Genomic DNA, 22,230 nt, shown 5'->3' with positions numbered 1-22,230 from the left:
ATGTTCACAACAGATTGTCGTCCATATGTGGCTTGAATGTATAGGCGATTTTGCTGCTTTGATGTGCACTTAGCAACATCTGAGCACTGGAACTAATTTCTGCCCCATTCAGAGAAACCCTATGGGCATAAAGACCTCCTGCATCAATTATTGGCCTGACACCAAGTCACTGAAATGGCCTCACACAGACCTTTCTTGAATCTTGAATGAATAGACATGTTCTTCTGCCTCTGTTTAGTAGTCCATTTCCTTCTTGGCTACATCAAATGTACCCTTTTTTGTATTTAGACAGCATGAAACACATTTTAAGGTGTTGTTTGACCATTTCAAGAAGGGATTATCTTGTCTGCTGATCTCAAACCTGTAGTAAACACCACTGGCGACTCCTGAAACAGGTTCTTCCACTTGTAATTGCTTAAAAAAGGTTCCGGTGATAGCAACAGCTTTCTAAGAAAAGAAGAAAGAGTGTGTTTCACTTTATTTGTTGACAACTGCATGATAAAGTCATTCATGAATGTATAAACGTCATGAATGCAGTAGGCATGGCCTGAAATGAGTTCTACTATTTGTCATTCTATGTAGGTTTGCATTTCTATTCTACAGAAAGTGTCTTTATAAACTTCTAATTTGGTTTCTTTCATTTCACGATGAGCAGGCATCATGAAGGTCGCTTCTTTCAACATCCAGAAATTTGGGAAATCAAAACTCTCTGATCCGTTTGTGCTGAAAACACTGATCAAGGTAAGGCCTGTCCACACCTACAGAAAGTCCAGAGTCATGAGACATCGCATTTGACATCTTGAATGAGTCTATTACATGAGATTTATCTTAATGTCTGATAATCCCTCACGGGAGGAGCAGCATGCACGGGACGATGACGATGAGGCTAATGGTTTGTTTTTATGTCGCTCCCTTTCTTCAGATTGTGTCACGCTATGACATTATTGTTATTCTCGAAGTGGTGGATTCTAGCGGAGATGCAGTGGATAATTTTCTCAAAGAGCTGAATAAGTGAGTCAAACAGGTGTGTTTTAATTTTCTTGAAAAACCCTGTTATTACATGACAGTAGTAACCATGGCTGACTGCTCATCATTAAGGTGTTGTTTGACCATTTCAAGAAGGGATTATCTTGTCTGCTGATCTCAAACCTGTAGTAAACACCACTGGCGACTCCTGAAACAGGTTCTTCCACTTGTAATTGCTTAAAAAAGGTTCCGGTGATAGCAACAGCTTTCTAAGAAAAGAAGAAAGAGTGTGTTTCACTTTATTTGTTGACAACTGCATGATAAAGTCATTCATGAATGTATAAACGTCATGAATGCAGTAGGCATGGCCTGAAATGAGTTCTACTATTTGTCATTCTATGTAGGTTTGCATTTCTATTCTACAGAAAGTGTCTTTATAAACTTCTAATTTGGTTTCTTTCATTTCACGATTAACAGGCATCATGAAGGTCGCCTCTTTCAACATCCAGAAATTTGGGAAATCAAAACTCTCTGATCCGTTTGTGCTGAAAACACTGATCAAGGTAAGGCCTGTCCACACCTACAGAAAGTCCAGAGTCATGAGACATCGCATTTGACATCTTGAATGATTCTATTACATGAGATTTATCTTAATGTCTGATAATCCCTCACGGGAGGAGCAGCATGCACGGGACGATGACGATGAGGCTAATGGTTTGTTTTTACGTCGCTCCCTTCTTCAGATTGTGTCACGCTATGACATCATTGTTATTCTCGAAGTGGTGGATTCTAGCGGAGATGCAGTGGATAATTTTCTCAAAGAGCTGAATAAGTGAGTCAAACAGGTGTGTTTTTTCTTGAAAAACCCTGTTATTACATGACAGTTGTAACCATGGCTGACTGCTCATCAACAGGTTCAACAAGACGCACCATTACACCTTGGAGATCAGCACACGCCTGGGAAGAGGAAATTACAAAGAACAGTTTATGTTCCTCTACAGGTAACTGCGTGATTTTGAAGATGCATTTAGACTTTTAATTGGAATGGAGGCCGTATTGAATTTTACGACGGTGCAGCCAATATAGAACGTTCCCATCTGGTTCCTGTTTGGTTATTTTTAGGAAACCAAATAAGAATGTTCCGTGTAGATTATTTTTGTAACCAGAAACGAACCTTCCTACACTGTTAAAAAAAAAAAATCAGTCAAATTTACGGTAAAAAAACCGGAAGCTGTGGTTGCTGGAATTTTACCGTAAAAAATACGGTAGCAACGTTTTAGGTTTTACTTAAATTTACAGTTAAATACCGTAATTTTATTAACTGGTATAATGTTAATATACCAACCTATTGAAGTACTGAAATCTGTTTTGTACCTTAATACACTGTAATACACTGATAACCACCAAATGCAGGTGGTGATGAGAAAGTCACATGATGAACCAAAGCCCATCACAAGCAGCTTTTAAATAATAACATATATAGAAGGTGCACAGTGTCATTCACACAAACACCAAACACCATCATGGTAACACACGTGAAACTGAAAAAATGCAATAAACAATTATTTAACAACATTAGGTGTAATTTAAAAAAAACGGCGGCTGTGGTTGCCGGAATTTTACCGTAAACAATACGGTAGCAACGTTTTAGGTTTTACGGTTTTAACTTAAATTTACAGTTAAATACCGTATTTTCATTAACTGATATAATGTTAATATACCAACCTATTGAAGTACTGAAATCTGTTTTGTACCTTTGTAATACACTGATAACCACCAAATGCAGGTGGTGAAAGTCACATGATGGACCAAAGCCTATCACAAGCAGCTTTTAAATAATAACATATATAGAATGTGCACAGTGTCATTCACACAAACACCAAACACCATCATGGTAACACACATGAAACTGAAATAATGCAATTAACATTCATTTAACAACATTAGGTGTAACACACAACCCTAATATACAAAACTGATAAGAAAAAAACTAAGAAACATAGTTATTTCAACAAAAAAAAACATCAAATTTGAAATGTAACGCAGGGAATGCTGGGAATGTCAATTTACGGTTATTCACTGTAAATTATACAGTCTTTTTCACTTTCAAAAACGGTGTACTACCGTAAATACATGTAATGTCCAATGCAGTTTTTCACCGTATATAGTAGGGGAATTTACCGTTAACCATTTAACAGGTTTTTACTGTAGCATTTTTACAGTCTTTTACCGTTAAATTCACGGTCATTTTTTACAGTGTAGACCATTGCAGGAAGTTGTTTTGGTGACAACTTAAAGAGAACCTGTGGAGAATGTTCACTCTAAAAAATGCTGGGTTGTTTCAATCCAACTTTGGGTCAGATATGGACTAACCCAACCGTTGGGTTAAATTTTTACATTCAATTTTTAACCCAAAAGTTGGGTTAGTCCATATTTGACCCAAAGTTGGGTTGAAACAACCCAGCATTTTTTAGAGTGTTCCCTATTTGGAGATTGTTTTTATAACCCAAAACTAACCTAGAATGTTGTTGGGGTGTGTTTAAGGGAACCTATAGAGAACATTACCTAATGGTTTTATTTTTACCCTACTGAAAGACATTACAAACCATTGACTATCATCCATTAAAAAAATGGTTTCCTGAAGTGTGTAGTGTGAACGATTTAGTGGTTTTAACAAGCCACCAATAAAAGGCGGCAAATTACCAGTAGAGACCAAGAGGGACCCATTAATTCCCATTATCACCAGTAAAACCATTACAAGTTCTGTGATATTTGTATTGTTTTTTTTTTTTCAGCAGGCCAGAAACTAAAATTCCCAGAACGTTCTGGAACCTAATTGTTAGCTGAGTGCATGGACTGTATAGAGGTCCTAGATGTATGCCTACATGTAATTTTCACAACTCTTTACTTTGTTTTTGTCGAACAAAAGTTTTTTGGAAAGATGTTTCGTCAGCTGAACAATGAATTTTGAATGATGACAATGAATGAACAATGTTGTTAATCAATAGTACAATCCATTGAACGCACTGTGATTCAGTCCTCACAGCCTCATTTTCATTCCTGTCAAAAATTTTATATTGCAGAATGGCATGTGGACTAAATGTCTGCAACTTTCTGATTTTCGATAGATAAACACATTTCAACACATGACAATCTATTTTTACGTGTCGGTGGCGTTAATTCTGAATTTAAAGACTTGCCCTGCCCATTCACTTTGAAATTCTCTTTGAGTGTCGTTTTCATAGTCTAGACACAGCGACTATAAAAAAATAAAGCAGGCTGTTTAGTTCTAAAGATCAGACAGAGGGTGATAAAAGGTCATAAAAACAAATTTATAAAACGGAGAGTTCCGGTCCTTGATTCTGATTGGCTGAGCCGCGTTCGAATCTGTTGTAAATGACTCTGCAAACATACACCTTTGTTTACTTCTGTGTGTTGCTCGGCAACCACTTTGTTGGAACCACAAGTGTTTCTGAGGAACTACATTGTTTGGTGGAAGAATACTGTTTTTATTTATACCATTACACTTTATTTGTTTTATTCTGTGAAACCTTACTATGTATATGGAATGACCGTTTTATAAAAGCAATAAGCCCCGTGAAGCCGTGGTTTACAGTGAATTTATAACAGCTAAGGGGGTTTGAGGCACTCCGCTTCACGTCGTGCCTAACAATGCCCCTTAGCTGTTATAAATTCACTGTAAACCATGGCTTCTTGGGGCTTATTGCTTTATTATGACTGTATTAGCACACAAACTTGTGCTAACATTATAAGTGGACCTAAGGGTGGAAATTGAAATTGAAATATTTAAAGACTATCAGTTTTATTTATTTATTGTACTAAACTACATGGTCTGTGTTAAATATGAAGGGATGACCTGGTGGATTTGGTCGGGTCTTACCAATACAAAGACAATCAGCCTGGAGATGAAGATGCTTTCGCCAGAGAACCGTATGTTCTGCGATTCAAATGTCATAAAACAGGTAAAGTACAACATATTACTTCAGTTTAACATCATGGGTGCACCAGTCTCGTGATTTTGGCACATTAATGCACAATGTAATCTTACTGGCCGTGACTATGAGCTAATAAAAGCTATAAGGAAATGTGTTTTTCTTTGTAGTGTTTCCTTGTAATAACTTAATTCCCAGTTCATGCAATTGACAGTTAAAAACAAATTACACATAAATGTCACTGACTAATGTATAATTGAATCTCTGGGTTGGGCTGTGACAAAGGCTGTGTGTGGAGATCAATTATTGTAATTATTCATTTTGTTCATGTCTCAACAGTGTTGGAAGATTTGGTGCTGATGCCCGTCCACACCAAGCCCGAGGATTCAGTGAAGGAGCTTGACGAACTGTACGACGTGTTTCAGAATGTCAAGATGAAATGGAAGACTGATGTAAACCATTATGCACAACTACAATACCTTTATGACAAGCATCCATTGGTTGAGACGGGATTTATTAATTGAAATAAATTTGCACTTAAAGAAATAGTTTACTCAAAAATGAAAATTTGCTGAAAACGTACTGACCCTCAGGCCATGCAAGATGTAGATGAGTTTGTTTCTTCATCAGATTTGGAGAAATGTACACTCTAAAAAATGCTGGGTTAAATATAACCCAGTGCTGGGTTAAAAAGGGACAAACCCAGCTATTGGGTTGTTTTGACCCAGGTTTGTCCCTTTTTAACCCAGCGCTGGGTTATATTTAACCCAGCATTTTTTAGAGTGTAGCATTACATCACTTGCTCAGCAATGGATCCTCTTCAGTGAATGGGTGCCGTCAGAATGAGAGTCCAAACAGCTGGACAATTCATGGACATGTTTGTTTAGAACTGTTTTGGCTTGTAAACGGTGCTTGATTTGTGCATATTTCTCTCCTGATTCAGACGAGATGACTTTTTCACTGCACAAGGCAATGCAATGGATAAAGGACTCATATTTTTAGGTAGTTGAAATAAAAACACCTTGTGCATTATTGTGATGTTTTTATCAGCTGTTTGGACTCTCAATGCAGAGCATCCACTGGTGAGCAAGTGATGTAATGCTACATTTCTCCAAATCTGTTCCTATGAAGAAACAAACTCATCTACATGAGGATGAGTATATTTTGAGAAAATTTTCATTTTTGTGTGAACATGGTATAATGAGATACCATGCATCATTGCATTTATAAACAGCATAAATGTTGTAATATAAGAATGGTTTAGAAAACAAAAGCATGTGCATATCCATACAGAACATCATGATTTTGGGGGACTTCAATGCAGATGGCAGTTACGTGTCTGGTAAAGAAATGAAAACAATCCGCATCAGGAGTGACAAGGACTTCCATTGGCTGATCACAGATGACGAGGACACCACAGCCAGCACCAGAAATGACAACACTTATGACCGGTAATTAATTACACTATGACAAAAAAAATGAACAAATATGGTTTTAAGTCATATCTCATTAATATGTTCATGCACAGGATTGTGGTATATGGAGACGATATGCTGAAAGCTGTTGTTCCCAACTCTGCAAAACCATTCAACTTCCAAACGGCCTACAAACTGGCACATGAGGATGTAAACAAGAATCATTTTACATTTGAACTGATATTTAATCACACTTACCATAAAGACATGAGTTATTACTGTACATTTATCTTACAGAATGAGTTTTCAAAACACAGATTTAATGTCTTTACAGGTACTGAAAGTGAGTGACCACTATCCAGTAGAGGTGGAACTGAAGAGAAAACGTAAGCAGCTTAAACGTAAACGTAAGACACATGAACAGCAGCACAATTACTAAAAACACATGATGAAAAGAAACAATAACATAAGATTTTTTTCTGTTTAGGTTAAATGGAAATGCTACTGTGAGACTGAACATCTTATGGACATGAAAACACTGACTCTGGAGATCTGAATATAAAGACGGATAAGCTTTTATGAACACTTCTGGACATGTTTACATGAGACTGGATTTACTTGAAATGTTTGGATATTGTACAGTTGTTTTGAATGTCATGTGAATGTTTCACAATCAAAGACATTAAACATCTGAAATTAGAATTTACAGTCATTACAAACTTTATTCCTTAACGTTTTCTTTACAAGAGCAATATAAAATAACTAAAAACAAATTTTTGGACCCAAATCATAAGTTGGTTTGAACGGCAAGCAAATATATATACACATATTTTTATAAACTGAGTTTTTCCTTCTTCCGTTTTTAAAAAAATCTCCGTCCACATGCAAGCGCATGCTATGAAGCACTGTCAAGAGCACGCCAAACCAACAGGTGGCGATATAATCTCAACCGTAAAGCCATGTTGGCCAATCAGAAGCCTGAAAAAGTCTCCAGTAGGCGGAGATAACAGCGCAGGCTCCGATGTCACAAGCCAAAAACTCCGGTTTCGCTGTCTACACGACAACACTGCAACCAGAGTATTTGAAAATCCTCACCCTGGCAGGCGTTTTCAAAAATGTTCGGTTTCAGTGACCTGGTGCTGCGTTTGCGTGTGGACGAACCGCCTACCCGCGTACAACCAGCTCCGCTTTTAGACAGGGCCTAAAACACATTCATTTCTTCACAAGACTTATTCATTCCACCTCCTTCTATGGAAAGAAAATGAAACAGTTTGTTGACAAAAGAAAAACTCAAAATCTATACTGAATGTCTGGTGTGTCTCAGGTGTTCAAACAGGTAATGAAAATGTATAAAGCAGTATTTCAAAATCATGTTCTCTATAGTCATTACTTAACTCTAAGTAGCTTATCTGTTCACAAATCATAATCTCAGTGTTTATGTATAAATACTTCAACAGAAACCTGAACTTTCATCGTCCATCTCCTTCGTCTGCTTCTTGGGAGCCTTAAAGGGGTTTCTTTTTACCTCCTGCATACATATTTTGATACCATTATAACATACATAACAAATACAAAATAAACATTTAATAGACATATTTATTCAAATTAATAAGTGGATTTAAAATAGAGTTTAGCTCCAACCCTAAGCAAACACTCCTGAACCAAAGTAAAAAAGATCTTCAGACTCACTAGACACTTCTAGGCAAATGTGTTGGAGCAATACTCTGCAGGACAGGGGGCCTTCAGGAACAGGATTGGACACCCCTGATTTAGCTAATGCTTTTTTTCTGCACTGTCAGGACCCCAGCAGTTACCCAAATGTAGTGTTCCCATCAAGTGCTTGATTCATTCTGGTGAATCGGTTTGTTTGGATGGTTAGTGCTAATGAACTTGTTTTTTGTCGAACAAGTACATAATATCATTCTGTCCAACCTGGCAATTATTTCTCCACCTTTCAATGCAACTTTAAACATGTTGTGGCTGTAATGAGGATGATTGTATTGTCTGAACTCACCCACACACTTTCCACTTCCGAGTCAATGTTTGCTCTCTCTATGAGCCCATAGAGAGAGGAACTCTTTTGTTGTTTCGAGGTCTGTCAAAATTGGGGCTGGGCCAAATCACTCGACAGGTTCCTGCATCTAGCCAATCAGGTCACAGGTGTCCAATAGAAGTAATGCTGCTGTTTTTAGGAATCTCTACAGTCCTTTTCTTCAGTGTATCTTTGGACCAGTGCTCGGGTAAGTTAAGTTTTGTTTGTGGATTCTTAAAATCTTATACAATTTTTACTGTTTTTTTTTAAGCATCTGAGAATCAAGCAAGGTTCTCATGTATTTATATTCTTGCCATGTTGTTTTACAAATATTCTAATATATATTTCTTGAATTATAAAAACATCCTCTCAGTCACACCCACAGATGGGAATCATGGAAATAAAGCCCCTAAACTTGTCTTTTCTTGTGAGATGTTGAACGAAACGGAACGTAAAACCACTTGAAATACATAACTTTGGATTTGAACTACAGCCATTGTCCACTGTTTCACGGGGTTGGTGGTGTCATGTTCACGAAAGATTGTCGTCCATATGCGATTTCTCTTTTCTGCAGAAAACTCTGGTGATTTGTGAATAGACTTGTTTATCTTCTCTAACTGATCAGATTTACCCTTTTAGAGTTCCTTTGACATTTCAAATCTTTGTCTACTAGACAAAATGAAACGTATTTTAAGGTTTCATTTGACCATTTAAAGAGTCGTCTAGTGATCTCTTTTATGCCCAAATTCTTCATAAACCGCTCTGGCGACTCCTGAAACAGGTTCTTCCGCTTGCCTTTGCTTTAAAAGGAATGTAGTGATTGCAACAGTGTTCAAAGAAAATAGAGCATGATGTTTCACTGTACTTGTTGACAGCTGCATGATAAAGACATTCATGAATGTGTAAAGGTCATGACGGCAGTACGCATGGCCAGAAATGCAAGTATAGAGATGAGTTGAAGGAACTTTACACTAGACCATTGTGAATACCTTTGTTTTGAAGATGCATGTATATCTATCTAAATATTATATTCATTGTTTTATATGGGCTGTATTCATGTTTGTATTGCCATTGAGCATAATTTTTATAAAAGAAACAATCATTCAAACAAACGAACATCTCAGAAATATCATTTATTGGCTTGTTGCATTATCTGTCTAATTCGCTTTCCTCTTAATTTCATGTTTGACAGGCATCATGAAGGTCGCGTCTTTCAACGTCCGGAAATTTGGGAGAGAAAAACTCTCTGATAAGTTTGTGCGGGAAACTCTGATCAAGGTGAGGCCGCACCTACAGAAAAGCCATGATGGGCTGCAAAACATCAAGCTTGACGAACACTTGCCAGTGAACTTCCTCTTAAATGATTCTCTGATTCTGTATCATGATATTCATCTTAATGTCTGATAATCCTTCATGGAAGGAGTAGTGTGGTGTGTATGCAGACAGAGTAATAATGTGTTTTACCGTCGCTCCATTTCTTCAGATAGCGTCACGCTACGACATCATCGTTATTCTCGAGGTGGTGGATTCTAGCGGAGATTCAGTGGAAAAGTTTCTCAGAGAGCTGAATCAGTGAGTCAGCCAGATGTGTTTTTCAATGAAAAACGATATTACAAAACAAAATAGTCGGCTATATATATTAGGGCTGTCAGTTTAAGCGTTAACTTAATTAATTATTTATAAAAAAATAACGCGATTAAAAGACTTTAACGCAGTTAACCCACTGGCCCCGCCCGCAGACCTGTACTTCATCTTACATTGACTGTTGACAAATATGATGCAGAGCAACAACTCCGTAAATGCAGTTATGCCCTAAAATTCTAGATATTGGTGCAAAATTGCCCCTGTATGTGTCTTTGTCTAATATTTACATCATGATATGATAAGCGATATCACACCACACCAATGTGACATGAGCAGCGAGAGCAATATCATACGAGTGCTGTTTGTCCCGAATATCACGAGTTTAAATGTGATTTTATACAACAGTTCAGTAAATAAGAAGTTGATATTGTGTTATATTTTAAACACAATATTATGTATTTTTGCTCAATTTTGCAGAGAACATTTACATTTACATTTAGTCATTTTGCAGACGCTTTTAAGCTACTTACAATTGGGGAAAGGCCTACATAAAACGATTCTTCTTAAAGAGGCAAACAGACACAGGAAGTGCTCGCAATACTAAGTTTTAGGCTTTTTTTTTTTTTTAGGATGAAGTCAAATAGCGTCGAAAGAGATGAGTTTTCAGCTGTCGCTTGAACATAATTACCTTTAAAGCCACAGCAGAATTGTTGAATCCGTTGTAGCCTAAATGTTTATGTGTAATAAATTTTATGTTTAATCAAATAAAATATTTCTAAAGCTACAATTTGTAATGTCTACTTGATACTTTCTCATTTAACACAAAAATAGCTTGAAATAATCTTTTGTGGGTATTTTCACAGTCAAATTTATTTTGCGATTAATTGTGATTAATTAATCGAAACATCATGTAATTAATTAGATTAATCGACTGACAGCCCTAATATATATATATATATATATATATGTGTGTGTGTGTATACATACACATAAGAGCTACATTTCAAGTGTCCCAGAAAAGGGTATGAATATTGAATAGTTATGCAATGTACATATTTCAGTTTTTCCTTTATAATAAATGTTCTAAGTTGTAACATGTTTTTGTTGTTGTTGCTTTGTCCTTATAGTGTATGGAGTGTAGATTGATGTGAAAAAGTAATTTAAAGCAGTTTAGCATAATGCAGCAACATAACAAAACATGAAAAAATGAAGGAGTACGGTATAATAAGATGAATACTTCAGATGCGAGTCCTCTAAGTCTGTCTGTTTCTTTAAAATGAGCATTTTTATCAGGCTCCAATGTTAAGGTTCAGTAATTTCACTTCACTGGCAAAGAAAAGATTATTAGTTGGTTATGCCTTACTTTAAAAAATGTCCAATGATATTTTCATAAGAGTCTGATAAAAAAAAAGCTTATTTAAAACAAAAATCTCAGACGGACTTAGAGGTTTTTGCATCTGAAGTCTTCATATATATATATATATATGCTTATAACTGCATTTTCAATATAAAGGGACAAAGTGGTGGATTTGGTCGGGCCTTACCAATATGAAAACAATTAGCCTGGAGATGAAGATGCTTTCGCCAGAGAACCGTATGTTTTGCGATTCAAATGTCATAACACAGGTAAAGTATGGCATAGATGTGCTGTAATTGTCTATTATTATTTTAGTGTAACAAATTATAGGTTAAAAGAGTCATGATTTTGGCACAGTATTGTACGATGCAGCATATTTTTCAACATTTTCAATGGCCCCAGACCTTTCAGCAGACTATAAAGTCAAGCTTCAAGAAAATGATAAAAATCAAATTGTAATAACATCATTCACAATTTATGCAATTGACAGTCAAAACAATTGAAACAGAAATGTCAGTGGCTGAGCTCCAACAGAGGGTGTGTGTATGTGGACACAAGTTAATTAATTTAAATTAATTGTACTCATGTCTCAACAGAGTTGGAAGATTTGGTGATGATACCAGTCCACACAAAGCCAGATGATGCAGAGAGGGAACTTGACGAACTGTATGATGTGTTTAAAGCTGTCAAGAAGAAATGTAAGACTAAAGTAAAACACAAATCAAGACCAGACAACACAAGCAGCTACATTCATAATATATTTTCACTTATCGATTTCATCTTTGGCTCCAAACCCTCAATATACTATTTATAAAGTAATAAGATACTAGAAGCCATGCATTATTCCTTTAACAAAATGGTTACAAAATAATACATATATGAAGTTTATAGAATGTTTATTAAATGTCATCATTCTGTTAGATTTAGTCTTGAAGACATAGAACTGTTACTGTATTGTGGAATTAAGAACAGCCGGAACATTTTTTTGACCAATCAGCATCCAATGCCAGAATTATTTGTTCTAAAAAAAAAATTGTTGATACAGCACATTTTTTAATATACTTATCGATACAGAACATCATGATTTTGGGGGACTTCAACGCAGATGGCACATATCTGTCCGAAGCAGCCAAGAAAAAAAACAGAATCTGGGGGAGAAACTTCCACTGGTTGATCGAGGATGGTGTGGACACCACAGCCAGCAACAACAACAGATATACTTACGATCGGTAAATAATCACACCGCACAAACTAATGAATTTGATTTGATGCCACTCTCTTTAATGTGACACATATTCATGCACAGGATTGTGGTATATGGAGACGGTATGTGGAATGCTGTTGTACTAGTCTGCGAAATCATTCAACTTCCAGACGGCCTACAGTCTAACAGATACGGAAGTAAACAAGAATAATTTTTTATTTGAATTGAAACCCTTGCTTTTTAATCACACTTACCATAAAGACTTGAGTTACTTATTACTGCACATTTAGCTTACAGAATGTATTTGTTTTGGAGAGGACTTGATCAGCATTTTACTAAAGCACAGGTATCTTCTCCACAGGCGCTGAGAGTGAGTGACCACTATCCAGTACAAGTGAAGCTGAACTAAAAAAAGCAGCTTAAACAAATGCAAGAGACACGGACAGCAGCAAAATGATTAAAAACACAAGTTTTTGTGTTTAGGTTGAACAAAGATGATATTGTGAGATGGAACATTTGATGGATAAGCTTGTACAAACACTTCTGTGATTGTTTACATGAGACTGAAGTTTACTTGAAACGTTCGGATATTGTAGTTATTTTTCACGAGCTTTGAATGTCATATGAATGTTTCACAAATACATTAAACATCTGAAATTGAAATTTGCAGTCATTACAAACTTTATTCCTTTACAAGAGAAATGTAAACTAAAAAAAAAGTCATTTTACGTCGCCAGTGTGGGCCCAAATCATGAGTTGGTGTACATATAAACACTAAAACACATTCATTTCTTCCCAGACTTCTTGATTCCTCCTCCAGCTACGGAAAGAGAACAAAACAGAATTGATTGTTGACAAAAGAAAAACTCAAACTATAAAGAAAGATTTCTGGTGGCTTTATGTCTCTTACTTAAAGGTCCTTTTCCAGAAGCCTTGGCTTTCAACTGTTCCATAGCTTTCTGATCCTCTTTCTGCTTCTGTTTGAAAGCCATGTCCTCCTGTAGGGGATTAAACCGGTAAACAAAATGTATAAAGCAGTATTTCAAAATCATGTTCCCTAGTCATTACTTCACTCTAAGCAGCTCATCTCTGTCCACAAACCGTGATCTCAGTGTTTATGTCGAAACACTTCAACAGAAACCTCAATGTACAGGTGAACTTACATCGTCCATCTCCTTCGACTGCTTTTTGGGAGCCTTGAGGGGTTTCTTTTTACCTCCTGCAAAAATAAGTATTTGGATATCATTTTAACACCGATAAATAAAAATGTAAAAAGTTTAATATACACATTTATTAAAATAAATAATGAATTTAAAATAGATTTTCATTGTAACGATAAAAAGAGAAACCCAACACCGAGCTAACCCATTCATTACAATATGGAATGTCTTAATCCGGCTAATGCTGATAGCATCGTGAACACAAAGATTAGAAAATCAACAAGTTTACAATTTATAAGGAGCCTAAAAAATCATCGTAACTTCTTGTTTGTATTTCATACCACATTCTACATGATGAAATAGTCATGTTTAGCGTCTGTGTTTTAATTTTTACCGTCTCTTCCAGACATGATGCTCAGATTGTTTAGCTAATGCGTTTTTCCGCGCTGTCTTGACCTCAGCGGTTACCCGGATGTGGTGTTCCGGTCAAGTGTCTGATTCATTTAGGCGAATCGGTTCGTTCGGACGGTTAGAGGAAATGAACTGGTTCAAAAGCTAATTTGATAAATTTGAGTCAACCTCACGGTTTTATTCCTAATCTTATAATCTACCTACTGTTGTTTGTTTTAAATGATTGGTTAATGCAATCAAAAAAAAAAATCTTATAGACAGCCGAGGGATTTATTTATGATTCGCGAATCGCTTCAATTGAATCGTTCAAAAAGAATCTATCGAAAAGAGCACCAGTCTGTGCCTGAAAGAAATGCTCTCTGAGGGGTTTCTTTTTACCTCCTGCAAAAATAAGTATTTGGATATCATTTTAACACCGATAAATAAAAATGTAAAAAGTTTAATATACACATTTATTAAAATAAATAATGAATTTAAAATAGATTTTCATTGTAACGATAAAAAGAGAAACCCAACACCGAGCTAACCCATTCATTACAATATGGAATGTCTTAATCCGGCTAATGCTGATAGCATCGTGAACACAAAGATTAGAAAATCAACAAGTTTACAATTTATAAGGAGCCTAAAAAATCATCGTAACTTCTTGTTTGTATTTCATACCACATTCTACATGATGAAATAGTCATGTTTAGCGTCTGTGTTTTAATTTTTACCGTCTCTTCCAGACATGATGCTCAGATTGTTTAGCTAATGCGTTTTTCCGCGCTGTCTTGACCTCAGCGGTTACCCGGATGTGGTGTTCCGGTCAAGTGTCTGATTCATTTAGGCGAATCGGTTCGTTCGGACGGTTAGAGGAAATGAACTGGTTCAAAAGCTAATTTGATAAATTTGAGTCAACCTCACGGTTTTATTCCTAATCTTATAATCTACCTACTGTTGTTTGTTTTAAATGATTGGTTAATGCAATAATAAAAAAAAATCTTATAGACAGCCGAGGGATTTATTTATGATTCGCGAATCGGTTCAATTGAATCGTTCAAAAATAATCTATCGAAAAGAGCACCAGTCTGTGCCTGAAATAAATGCTCTCTCATGCCGCAGAATGACATTTCAGGAAATTTGACTGATATTTTATATACTGTTCAGCCTGTAAACATGAGAAATTACTGACCCGAGCAGAAACGGGACGAAACGGAGAAACGCTGGTATGAGTTTGGTTGGTTCTGAAATTAATTCAGTTAGACATTAGTTGTTCGATTCATCCGCTCGAAAATCACACACATAACAGCAACATCAGCGTATCATACTTACTTTGAACATAATTATTTGTGTTCCTGTGTGATTCACTTGTGAAGTAAATTACCAACATTACTTTAACGTTATGTTGCGTTTCTGACGTTGAAAAATGCAAACTGAATCCGAAACTAAATTCAGTTCAATGACCTATTTAGTCAATTTAATATTGTTAACCGTCTATTTGATGTATTTGCTCCTTTCCTAATACATGTTTTTTTATATCCATTCTTGTAGCCTTGCAAATACAAATAAAGTTAGCTAGTTCAGCTAAAAAAACATCACTGCCCACATGAAAAAATACTATTTATAGTAAATACTATAGTGTTTTTAAACCATGGTACTGAAAAGTGTATTATACTGTGTATATTATAGCATTTACAACACCTTGTTAATGAAGGCTACAGCAGCATACTGTAGTATTAACTATAGAGAACTGATAATACATACTGTAGTATACTTTAGCTTTTACTACAGTAAACTGTAGTGTATTGTAGTATAATATACCCTATAGTTGTAGAGAACTTAGTACAGTAATTTGTTTATATTACTATAGTTGTTACCACAGCAACTATAGAATTACCACAACAAATTAATTCTAGTACTTTACTATACCATGGTTCAAAAACACTAGTATTTACTATAAATTACTATAGTTTTTTTTTCATGTGGGGATACCATCTCATTAATCATTTTTATTACGTTTACAGGTTGCATATTTGACGTGCGTCGGCTCCACATATGAAGCTCTTCAATGAGGTTCAGAGGGAACACTGTATTTCCAAGCAGCCATGTCTCCACATGTCTCTACCGACACCAGGTGTCCGGCCCGGTCCAGTGGGTCCTCCACAGAAGTTACTGCACCCAGCAGCAAAGTCCCAAAGATGAGCCCAATAAAGTTACATCCATTAAAGAGCGCACAGCATCTGCGTTTACGTACGCAGGAGAGCTGGGAAGGCAGTGGAGGCGAAATGCAATGAAAACCGCAACAGTGAGCGTCAACTACTGGTGGGAGAGATATGAGGAGTTTGTCGGGCTTAATGAAGTCCGAGATGCTCAGTCCAATGTCACTGAGGTAATGTATGGCAAACAAAACATGAAAGATGCACCTTTCATTAGCTACGCTTACATGTATCCAAGTAATCAAATTGGTGGCTCAATCAAATTGAGAAGCCTTCATGTAAAAACCTCAATTGATCTCATTGTGCTCAATCCAAATGACATTTCTTCGAAATCGGATTCAAAAATAGGCTACCTTTTGGATTCATTCTAACTAACCTAGTTATTGCATGTAAGCATAATCACTGTTGGATTCATTTAAATGTCAGTATAATCTGAATTATGTTTTGCTGTTAGGCTGAAAAGGCCTTCATGGTCGCCAGAGGAATCGTCAGAGAAGCTCACGCCAGCCTGGAGGCTCTTCAGGTTCGGCTGAAGGAAGTGAGGGACCGTTTGGACCGCGTGTCTCGTGAAGAGGCACATTACTTAGAGTTAGCCACACTGGAACATAAGTTACTGCAGGTGAGGTGGACCTAGTAATGTACGCATATAGGACTGGGAGCGATATGGCCAAAAATGATCACAATCAAATGTTTCATATCAGTCGACATCGATAATTATCACAATAAATTTCAAGTTCAAAGGCAGATTTTTGCCCCTAAGTGAAAGTTGTAGAAACCAGACAGTTAATTGTGGTTTTAAACTACTCTTTATGGTCAAAACATGACAAAAACGTCTGAATTCTTTACACATTTCCAGGCATTTTTCCTTAACAAATTAAATATCTTGATAGAAAAATAAAATTTCTTAGTTTCTGCACATTCTAACTTCTAATCATGAAACAGCATAACTTCTAATCATAATCTTCAGCACAGTTTGCAGTGCGGGCTGCAATATTAATAATTATGATTTGTCTATTAAACATTTTTAATATTCAACTTTTTTTGTCTCTTAGAAATGCACATTTGACAGTAGCTTGAGTTGACTAACAGTAGTAGAAGCTTGAGTTAGGTTGCAGATGTAAAATTAAGTTCATTATCAAAAACAGTAACATCTGTAAAAATTGTAACAACCTCATTTTTTTTATGGTGAAATGTAATTATTGTGACTCTTTGAGTTTTATTAAAATTAACCATTGGTCTTCCATAGTAGCATACATTTAGATCATGATAACCACAGTTAAAACTTCACATATAGCACCTCAATACCATGGTAAAAATGTAGCTGTATGGTTTCTAGGGATCTGAATGAAAAACAGTAGTCTAAATACATTTAGTATTAATGCACAAACGCTATAGCTTAATCACCAAAATACTGTATTCCATTACTCCTTTTATACATTTGATACATGTCTACATAATAATATAATAAAATTCTGTATGAATATCCCTTATTTCTGCCATAATACCATGGTGCAGTTAGTGATAAAACAGTAAAGCCTTGGTAAATGATGGCGATTTATAGACTGAAAATCCTTCTGACTATCGTTGCACACAGTGTTTCTCCTGTTTGTCAGCGCTGTTTCATCTGGCTTTAAAGTCGTTTGTGTTCTTCGCTGAACTTAAGCGCTTCACACTGGATCTCACAGCGCTAAGTGCTTGCATGACCGAGACTTATCAGCGAGTAAATGCATCTGCGCTAGAAAGCTGCCATTTGAACTGTAAGCCGAGCGGATAAACGGTAAGTGTGGTGCGGTTCAAATAAGATAGCGCTGTTTCATTCTGCTTTTGGTGCATAACCACTGTATCAAACTATAATTATCATTATCGTTTTTTCGCCCAGCCCTATACGTTTATGGATTGCACAATTGCACCTTCCCTTTTACGTTTTTGTCGTTTACAGGAAGAACGGCGTCTCCGAACGGCCTATGAGAACGCAGAAGGCGGCGAGCGAGAGAAGTTTGCGCTCTTCTCTGCTGCCGTGCGAGGGAGCCACGAGAAAGAGAGGACCAGGGCCGAACGTACCAAAAACTGGTCCATTATTGGTTCGGTGTTGGGCGCCGTCATTGGGGTAATGGGCTCCACTTATATAAACCGGGTACGTTTGCAGGAACTCAAGAGCTTGTTGCTGGAGGCCCAGAAGGGACCGGTGAGTCTTCAAGAAGCCATCAAGGTCCAAGCCAGCATGCACAAAATGCAACAAGATGAACTCAGCAACCTCATCGACTCACTCAGGATGGCTTTGAAAGGCAGCGTAAAAGATGTGAAAACAGCCAAACCAGCGTTTGTTCTGCCAGCAGCTGCCGTCGTCCCAACTTCTGCATCCAGTGCTTCAGAAGAAGCGATTCAAGAGATTCTCCAACACAGCCAAAGAGCCCAAGGGCTCATTGAAAGCCTTAAACCGCAGCTGGAGCATCTGGAGGAGAACGTGGGGAAGGTTGAGACCGAGCTGCAGGCGGTCAAGACGACCCTACAGTCCCGTCCCGTGGAGAAGCCAGTCATTCAAACCCGAGACACGCAGCTCTTTGTATGCGATACAGAGACAGTCGTTCAAGGTCTCGGTCAAACTGAGAAAAGGCTGGAGGCCCAGATCAACAAAACAAGTCTATACAATACAGTCTTGACATGTGCTGCATTTGCTGTGACTGTGCCAGTTCTGTACGTACTGTTGAGAGGTGCTTGAAAAGTATGCAGGCAATGTGCACTTTAGGGGCCAATTAATACACTAGAGAATAATGTAACTGAAGAGTACTATTATTGTCCAAAGTTGTAAAAGATTGATTAAATATTGTGAATACTAAGAATCATTGTTGTATGATGACATTCTTTATCTTCTATTGATTCTTACATTCATACTAAAATAATAACATACTGTACTTAAGAATGTGCGTAATTGTGTTCGAATTTAAATGAAATTATTTCCACAAAGAAATGTTTTCATTAGAAAATGTAAACAATCTAGTTCGTTTTATTTTAAATATAGATCCATCTGAGGACTCGCATAGTTTGGCACTTATGTGACTCTTCACTGTAGAAACTGCTTGTTTTTATTTAAGATAAAATGCGAACCTTCACTCTTTAAAGTTTAGTGTTTTTCTTATCTGTTCTCTGTCAATCCTAATATGTCCGCCCCTTTTCACGCGTCAAACCAATGAACATTCAGTTCGGGACGACGCGGCTGCCACCGGACCAATCACAGTGCTCAGACGCGCTTCCTCAATACATATTCATAGCGCTTCGCGCGCTTTGTGGTCACGTGGAGCATTTCGCGCGAAAAGTCAGTCTTCCCGGGAAAAAAATAGTCTACAGTCGAATCGCTGCTTAGGACGGACGTGAGAAGATGGCGGTGAGTGTATTTGTGTATATTATTTATATATATGTAAATAAATCGTTTGAATGTAGTTCAAATGCGTTTTAAAGTATTTTAAGTTTGTAGACGTGTTCGAGATTATGCGAAGTGTGCATGGCTTGTCTAATAAGGTTGAAATGTAAGGATCTAGATATTACAATAAACTCAATACAATAAATATACGTTCATATTTACACATACGTTGTGATTTTAATTCGATTTCTGTATTACATGTTTTTGTTGTAACTAGAATTATTTTATTACAAAAACAATTTTAAGAACTATATACATATGACGGAAATGTATGCTTTTACCTTCACTAAAACTGACATATGTCATATATTCATAAAAATATATTAAGAATATTGTCTGTTGAAGAGTTAAGTCAGCCTAAAAGGTCCCACGTGGGTAAAACTAGTTTCTTTGTTGTGGTTCAACAGTTGTTACAAGTTATAACTGACATTTCTTAAATTATATTATAGTAGTGCTTCAGTATTTAACATATTGGCTGACTGACAGGTCTGTTTTTCAAAAGTAATGATATTTATTTTCAGTGTTGTTACCTCAGCCTGATGTAGTTACACGTATGTTACCTGCATTTTCCACATTGACCTTTAGTCTTTCTCTTTCAGTTCTAGTGTAAAGACTTTTGCTTTATACAACACTAACTTTTTTTTGTTGCTTCAAAACAGGATTCATCAGAGTCGTTGCACATGGCCACCAGCCCCAGTCGTGGTTCACGGCGGGGTGACCTGACCTCCAGCCCCGGCAGAGACCTGCCCCCGTTTGAGGACGAGTCCGAGGGGATTCTGGGAGACATTATTCCTGATGAGGAGGACGGAGAGGAGCTGATCGGAGATGGGATGGAGAGGTGAGAGAGGGTGTTTATTATATTTGGAACCTCATGAAACCTGTCAAGAAACATGTCCAGGTCACATTTCATCCCCCAAAAATACAAAAATTACTGTATGTAGGCTAGCAACTATATCTGTACCCTTAACATTTTTTTTATTCTGATGCAGTTATATGAACATACGATTTCATCCAAATGTTTTAATGCTAATTTTAGGATATTGCATAAAAAAATAGTCCGAGGGGATTCTGGGAGACATTATTCCTGATGAGGAGGACGGAGAGGAGCTGATCGGAGATGGGATGGAGAGGTGAGAGAGGGTGTTTATTATATTTGGAACCTCATGAAACCTGTCAAGAAACATGTCCAGGTCACATTTCATCCCCCAAAAATACAAAAATTACTGTATGTAGGCTAGCAACTATATCTGTACCCTTAACATTTTTTTTATTCTGATGCAGTTATATGAACATACGTTTTCATCCAAATGTTTTAATGCTAATTTTAGGATATTGCATAAAAAACGCACATTTGCATTTCCAAACATCAGGCGCCTGAATTTAAGATGTCATTACAGCGCTTATTATTGCATGTAGACTTAGCCCTGAATATAAGACGACCGCGTTTTTTCAGATGTATTTCCAAGAAAAAAACATTGTCTTATATTCGGGTCAATACGGTAATTACGTGCAAGTAATTTATTATGTAGGAAAACAAGAGCCACAACTTTTATTTTTATTATTGATACTTTGTGCCGGTTTCACAGGATGCGACAGTTTTGTTGTCTTGAATTCATGGGAAGAAAATGGTGCTTTCATAAATGTTTTATGCAGTATTCTTAAAGTTAATTTCGCAACTTTGGATGGAAACATAGCTAACAAGCTAACGTTTCTACTAGGGGTGTAACGGTACACAAACATGACGGTTCGTTATGTACCTTGGTTTTGACGTCACGGTTCAGTATGGTTTCAGTACAGCAGGGGGAAAAAATCTAAACAAATTGCCTTTTTTAAAAAGTTAAACAATGGTTTACTGGTCAAATTGCTCTTTCTTTTTAATAAATTCGATTCTAATTAAAAAGCTAACAAGCTAACGTTTCTACTAGGGGTGTAACGGTACACAAACATGACGGTTCGTTATGTTACCTTGGTTTTGACGTCACGGTTCAGTATGGTTTCAGTACAGCAGGGGGAAAAAATATAAACAAATTGCCTTTTTTAAAAAAGTTAAACAATGGTTTACTGGTCAAATTGCTCTTTCTTTTTAATAAATTCGATTCTAATTAAAATTTTAATTATAATTAAAAATCTTAGCTTCTGCTCTAAACTATAGGGAGCCCTTTTACATTGCTATAAGGTTACAATTAACAGCAGAGACCAAACTTAAATTCAATTACTATTTATTTTTAACTATAATAATCAACACTCAAATTAAAAAATGGTATGCAAACATGTCAAGTGTTTTTAAATTAACTTTTATAACTTGTTTCATAAAATATTTATTTAAACATATACATTAAATAATTAAGACATCACTAACAGGTAAAGTAAATATAATGAAGTATAGTCTAATCACAAAATGCTCTTCGCTAGACTTGGGGGGCCGTTTACACGACAACGTTTTTATCCAAAAACGGGAAACTTTTTATGCGTTTTTGACTGTTCACACGACAACGGCGTTTTGGGGACTGAAAACGCATATTTTTGAAAACG

General features: G+C 36.5%; 4 protein-coding genes and 1 pseudogene across 5 annotated transcripts in view; 4 read left to right on the top strand and 1 right to left on the bottom strand.

Moving 5' to 3' along the window:
• The first annotated feature begins 1,446 nt into the window (after positions 1-1,446).
• On the top strand, positions 1,447-6,941 carry LOC107712182 (deoxyribonuclease gamma-like). 2 transcript variants are annotated; one of them, XM_016517340.1, is made up of 9 exons: positions 1,447-1,529; positions 1,710-1,798; positions 1,881-1,967; positions 4,837-4,949; positions 5,259-5,371; positions 6,213-6,370; positions 6,448-6,544; positions 6,669-6,720; positions 6,822-6,941. In XM_016517340.1, exons 1-9 carry the CDS (start codon positions 1,449-1,451, stop codon positions 6,824-6,826), a joined length of 795 nt encoding a protein of 264 aa, XP_016372826.1. In that variant the 5' UTR covers positions 1,447-1,448; the 3' UTR covers positions 6,827-6,941. The 2 variants fall into 2 exon arrangements, with proteins under 2 accessions (XP_016372826.1, XP_016372825.1); XM_016517339.1 differs by having other exon boundaries at positions 6,669-6,741.
• Positions 6,942-8,552: 1,611 nt separating this feature from the next.
• On the top strand, positions 8,553-13,220 carry LOC107712170 (deoxyribonuclease gamma-like; annotated as a pseudogene).
• tma7 (translation machinery associated 7 homolog) lies at positions 13,175-14,171 on the bottom strand. Its single transcript, XM_016517347.1, has 4 exons — positions 14,066-14,171; positions 13,675-13,730; positions 13,422-13,509; positions 13,175-13,331 (listed from the first exon to the last, which is right to left on the bottom strand). Exons 1-4 carry the CDS (start codon positions 14,079-14,081, stop codon positions 13,297-13,299), a joined length of 195 nt encoding a protein of 64 aa, XP_016372833.1. The 5' UTR covers positions 14,082-14,171; the 3' UTR covers positions 13,175-13,296.
• A 979-nt stretch (positions 14,172-15,150) lies between these two features.
• On the top strand, positions 15,151-19,098 carry LOC107712177 (coiled-coil domain-containing protein 51-like). The gene is made up of 4 exons (XM_016517331.1): positions 15,151-15,290; positions 16,089-16,453; positions 16,735-16,899; positions 18,220-19,098. The coding sequence occupies exons 2-4, from the start codon at positions 16,133-16,135 to the stop codon at positions 18,997-18,999; spliced, it is 1,266 nt and encodes a 421-aa protein (XP_016372817.1). The 5' UTR covers positions 15,151-15,290; positions 16,089-16,132; the 3' UTR covers positions 19,000-19,098.
• Positions 19,099-19,544: 446 nt separating this feature from the next.
• Positions 19,545-22,230, top strand: part of mcm2 (minichromosome maintenance complex component 2) — a 9,949-nt gene continuing 7,263 nt past the window's right edge. The window contains exons 1-2 of the mRNA XM_016517348.1: positions 19,545-19,662; positions 20,358-20,536. Of these exons, the coding sequence (XP_016372834.1) occupies positions 19,657-19,662; positions 20,358-20,536 (185 nt within the window). The 5' untranslated portion in view covers positions 19,545-19,656. The remainder of the gene's footprint in view (positions 19,663-20,357; positions 20,537-22,230) is intronic.

Source organism: Sinocyclocheilus rhinocerous, unplaced genomic scaffold (assembly GCF_001515625.1).
Source record: "Sinocyclocheilus rhinocerous isolate Xijiao unplaced genomic scaffold, SAMN03320098_v1.1 scaffold748, whole genome shotgun sequence".
NCBI classification, from domain to species: domain Eukaryota; kingdom Metazoa; phylum Chordata; class Actinopteri; order Cypriniformes; family Cyprinidae; genus Sinocyclocheilus; species Sinocyclocheilus rhinocerous.
Note: the sequence above shows the minus strand (reverse complement) of the source record. Positions and strands in the feature narration are given on the sequence as shown.